This window comes from Limulus polyphemus, unplaced genomic scaffold (assembly GCF_000517525.1).
Source record: "Limulus polyphemus unplaced genomic scaffold, Limulus_polyphemus-2.1.2 Scaffold3346, whole genome shotgun sequence".
Classification (NCBI taxonomy): Eukaryota; Metazoa; Arthropoda; class Merostomata; order Xiphosura; family Limulidae; genus Limulus; species Limulus polyphemus.
Window position 1 is genome coordinate 10,974 of NW_013668956.1, and position 4,807 is coordinate 15,780.

At 33.8% G+C, this 4,807-nt stretch overlaps 1 protein-coding gene across 1 annotated transcript in view; it reads left to right on the top strand.

Annotated features, from left to right (window-relative positions):
• Positions 1–4,807, top strand: part of LOC111088216 (putative leucine-rich repeat-containing protein DDB_G0290503) — a gene marked incomplete at its 5' end in the record, with an annotated part of 40,639 nt that overhangs the window by 8,724 nt on the left and 27,108 nt on the right. Inside the window, one exon of the mRNA XM_022397625.1 lies at positions 1,644–3,895. Coding sequence (XP_022253333.1) covers positions 1,644–3,895 — 2,252 coding nt within the window. The remainder of the gene's footprint in view (positions 1–1,643; positions 3,896–4,807) is intronic.

Sequence of the window (4,807 nt, forward strand, 5' to 3'; positions counted from 1 at the left end):
TCGAATCCCCGACCCACCGAACATGCTGGCCCTTTCAGCCGTGGGGGCGTTATAATTTGACTGTGAATCCCACTATTTGTTGGTAAAAAGTAGCCCAACAGGTGGTTGTTGGTGGTGATGAGTAGCTGCCTTTCATCTACTCCAATACTGCCAAATCAGGGACGGCCAGCGCAGATAGCCCTCGTGTAGCTTTGAGCGAAATTCAAACCAAACATCAGTAGCGAGAAAGTCATTGAGATCCTTACCAATATCACCTTTATGGTGATAACACAAAAAAAGCTTGATCAGGAAAGCTGTGGAGGTATCGGCATTACCATTAATCTATATTCCTTGATATATCTGCGTTGGTTTCCTGGCATCGCTGTTGGTAAGTTCAGACAACTTAATGGACAGATGCCCGAGTTCTAGTTTTTTTTTTTGTGGAAACGACTGAAAAGAGGGTCAGAAGCACAAAGTTATTCAAAGTGCAAATCTAGTGGCATTGAACACAAAAAGAGTTGGCTGAGATACAAAAAATCCCTTAGAGGGCCCAAGGCATCATTTGACAGATAGAACCAAAGGTATTCTGCCACTTTGGAAGTACTCCTCTCTACGATCCACTAATGACATCGACAAGTTGAAAATAGTTTTCATGTCAATTATTTTGTATTTTAATGTATATATTTTCACAATTTTTTCTATGAAGATATATTTTGGGGTTAAAGAAAAGAGAAGGATTTGGCTTCCGAATGAAAACATAGTTGTCAAAGTTTTAAGCCGATTTCGTGCTAATTTAATTTATCCTGGTGTAGCCATTTTTGTTCATTTATCCATATGAAACGAAATTTAGATTGATTATAATATAGCTTATAGAAAGGTTTATTTTTTTAAGCATGTAGTTTTTCTATCTCATTTGCTATTTCATGTGAAATGCTTGAATATTTCAAAAGTCTCTGTTGGTTTTGTATAATTGTTCAATATTTTAAAGGTATTTATTAGTTTTTTATAATCAAATTTTGTTCTTAATTTCTGTTCATTGTAAAATCTGATTTCGTTTAATTTCTTTTAACTACTAGTTGGCCCAGCGTGGCCTCGTGGTTAGAGTTCGTGGACTATGAATCTAAAGGTTCTTGTTTCATGCTCAGTTGACACAAAAACATGGTCCACACTTTGAAGCCTGGTTGGCGGTCAAATTCGATTATTAGTTAAGACAAGAGTAGTCCAAAAATTGGGTATGAGTGCTATTGACTAACTGCCTTACCTCTAGTCCATCACTTCAAAATTATGGGCAATATATGCAGATAGCCCTTTGTGTAACTTTGCACGAAGGTTCTGAAAATAATACGAATTCCTTGTGTTTGTGCGGTGGACAGAACGCATATAGCCTCCTCCCCAGCCCCACCATTGTATAGAATTGCGCTAAAACAAACAATAACCTGTGGATCACTGTTAACCATCTAATAAGTTTAAGCCATGTCGGAACTAAATTTATTTTCAAGATATCATGCTCTGGAAACAGCTTAAGGTCTTAAGCTTTTTTCTCTCTCTCACCTTCTTCTTTTGAACTTTTGTTCAATGTAATGTATTATTTTTGCCTTTCATGGCAATCATTTTTTTTTTTTTACTCAATAAGAAATCAGTTTTTGCGGGATTTTTTCTCTTAGGTGTTTCCTCCCATCAGCTTCTTAATGCTTCTGAACGATGTTTTACAGTCGATTTGACAGATGTAATTAATTCAGAAGACGGTGGTTTTCAAAAGGCAACTAAACAAGATGATAATCTAAATGTAAAGGGACAAACAGGGGAATTTCGATCAGACAGATTGGAGGAGCCAAGTCAATCAGAACTAAATAGAATCTACAACCCAGACATTGTGATAGAGAATAATATGGTAAATAATTCGCATGTTACCAATCGTAAAAATGAGCAGATCAAAAAAGTTTCGGATGAATGCTGCAAGCAAAACGGTCAGTCGATGGACGTCGAAAATTTCCATTATGAGCTTAGTTTACATATTTTTGAACATAATAAAGAATATTATAAGATAGTTAAAATTAGTGAAGATGAAGAAAACAAAGAATTGGATCAACCTGACAGTATGATAAAAAATGAACAAATTGACCAACGCTGTTTTCGCAACATCTCATCCCAAGAAAGGAGTTCAACACGAGGACAACAGAATTTAATTCACAAAATACGTATAGTTACAACATTAAAAAGAACCAAAAATTCAAAAACATCTAATCAAACTAATCAACTGGAAAAATATACCCAAACTGAAGAAGTATTAGTACTTAATGGGCCTGTGGGAAATATAGATTCAAAACAATCTAACCAAACTAATGAATTGCAAGAAGATAGACAAAGTGGTGAAACTTCTATAAATACAGAATCGAATAGAAGCATAGATTCTGAACAATTTAACCAAACTGATGAACTGCAAGAAGATAGAAAAATTGGTGAAACTTTTATAAATACAGGATCGAATGGAAGCATGGATTCTGAAAAATTTAACCAAACTGATGAACTGCAAGAAGACAGACAAAGTGGTGAAACTTCTATAAATACAGAATTGAATAGAAACATAGATTCTGAACAATTTACCCAAACTGGTGAACTGCAAGAAGATAGACAAATTGGTGAAACTTCTATAAATACAGAATCGAATGGAAGCATGGATTCTGAACAATCTAAGCAAACTGATGAACTGCAAGATAGACAAAGTGGTGAAATTTCTATAAATACAGAATCGAATAGAAACATAGATTCTGAACAATCTAACCAAACTGATGAACTGCAAGATAGACAAAGTGGTGAAACATCTATAAATACAGAATTTAACGGAAGCATGGATTCAAAACAATCTAACCAAACTAATGAATTGCAAGAAGATAGACAAAGTGGTGAAACTTCTATAAATACAGAATCGAATAGAAACATAGATTCTGAACAATCTAGTCAAACTAATGAACTGCAAGATAGACAAAGTGGTGAAATTTCTATAAATACAGAATCGAATGGAAGCATGGATTCTGAACAATCTAACCAAACTAATGAATTGCAAGAAGATAGACAAAGTGGTGAAACATCTATAAATACAGGATCGAATGAAAGCATGGATTCTGAACAATCTAACCAAACTGATGAACTGCAAGAAGATAGACAAAGTGGTGAAACATCTATAAATACAGAATCGAATAGAAGCATAGATTCTGAACAATCTAACCAAACTGATGAACTGCAAGAAGATAGACAAAGTGGTGAAACATCTATAAATACAGAATTTAATGGAAGCATGGATTCAAAACAATCTAACCAAACTGATGAACTGCAAGAAGATAGACAAAGTGGTGAAACACTTGTAGCTACTGAATCTGATGTAACCATAACTACAGAACAATCTGACAAAGCTTATCAGTTGAAAATAAATAAACAAATCGATGAAACAGAAGAAATCACAAGTTCAGAACAGTTTAACGAAATTAATCACTTGAAACAAAGTGGACAACTTGATGAAACATTTGTAGATATTGAACGTGAAAAAATCAAAGGTTTAAAACAATCTAACCAAACTGAGCAGCCAGAGCAAAGTACCCAAAGTTCTGAAACATCTGAAAGATCAGATGAAAACAGGGGTGTTAACGGATCAAATATACACAAAACGATTGAAAGAAACACAACTTTAGAAGACGTTGGACAAACTTATAAATCAGATGAAAAGGGGTATATTAATGATTTGTGTGTGTCCGAAGAATCTGAAAGAAACAAGTTATCAGAAGAAAATGAACAATTGGATAAGTCCAGTGATAGGAAATATACTCTTATATCAGGCTTTTTCAGCGGATATGAAGGAGACTCCCACTCTCAACGAATGAATCAGTTAGAGACACATTCAAACCCTTCCAATTCTTTTTCAGTGAGTATTGTTTTGATCTTCTTTTATATTTGTTCCGAGACTCATTAATAAGTTTAAACAAGATAAACCTATACTTGCCACTAAGTACGCCTTTATTCGATACAAATGTTATACTAATTGTATTAAAAAAGTTTAGGCCTGTTTTTCTTCGATTTCATTTACTTTTAATGAAATTCTAACTTTAAAACGAACCAGAAAGTCATTATGTGTAATCAATGCAGATAAAAACTCAAAATCACCGAGTTTTTGACTATATTTTTCTTTTGAATTATAGCTTGAAAATGTAAAAAAAAAAGAAATTAAACTGTAATTTATTTTAAAATTCTTACTGTAAATGAATGCATTAGATGTTGTGAGCTTTAAGCCTATCCAAATGTTTTTGTTGTTTGCAATAAGTAGTCACAGTTTATCTAGAGGCAGACATACTACCTTTCTATTAGTACTGTTAATAGACTCGGTTAAACATTTTTCACTACCCAGTCAAAGAAACATTCTTTGATAACGACACTTCTACTAAGTGAACACCTAATATCATGCCCCATTGAATGTCGGGAAGATTCTTTCTCTAATTCATTGTTTTGCAGACAATCTTATTACCTCTCCACATCTCCAACAATCATCTGCCACTTTACATGATCAATTTATTCTTCTCAGTCTAATAATTGTAGTGTTTACAAATTTGTGTGGAGAAAAGGGTTCCATTAAAGTAGTTGATTAATGCAGTTTTAAACTATCAAATCAAAATATGTTTTGAAAATATTCAGCGTAATGCAAACAAGGCTTTGACTAAACAAATCGCATAAATTATCCAACATAGGTTTGTTGAAAGGATCAGAAACTGTACTTTGACTTTGTGCCTATTAGATAATGAATGGGACGCTCGACTCGCAATCTGTGGTTCGCGGGTTCGAA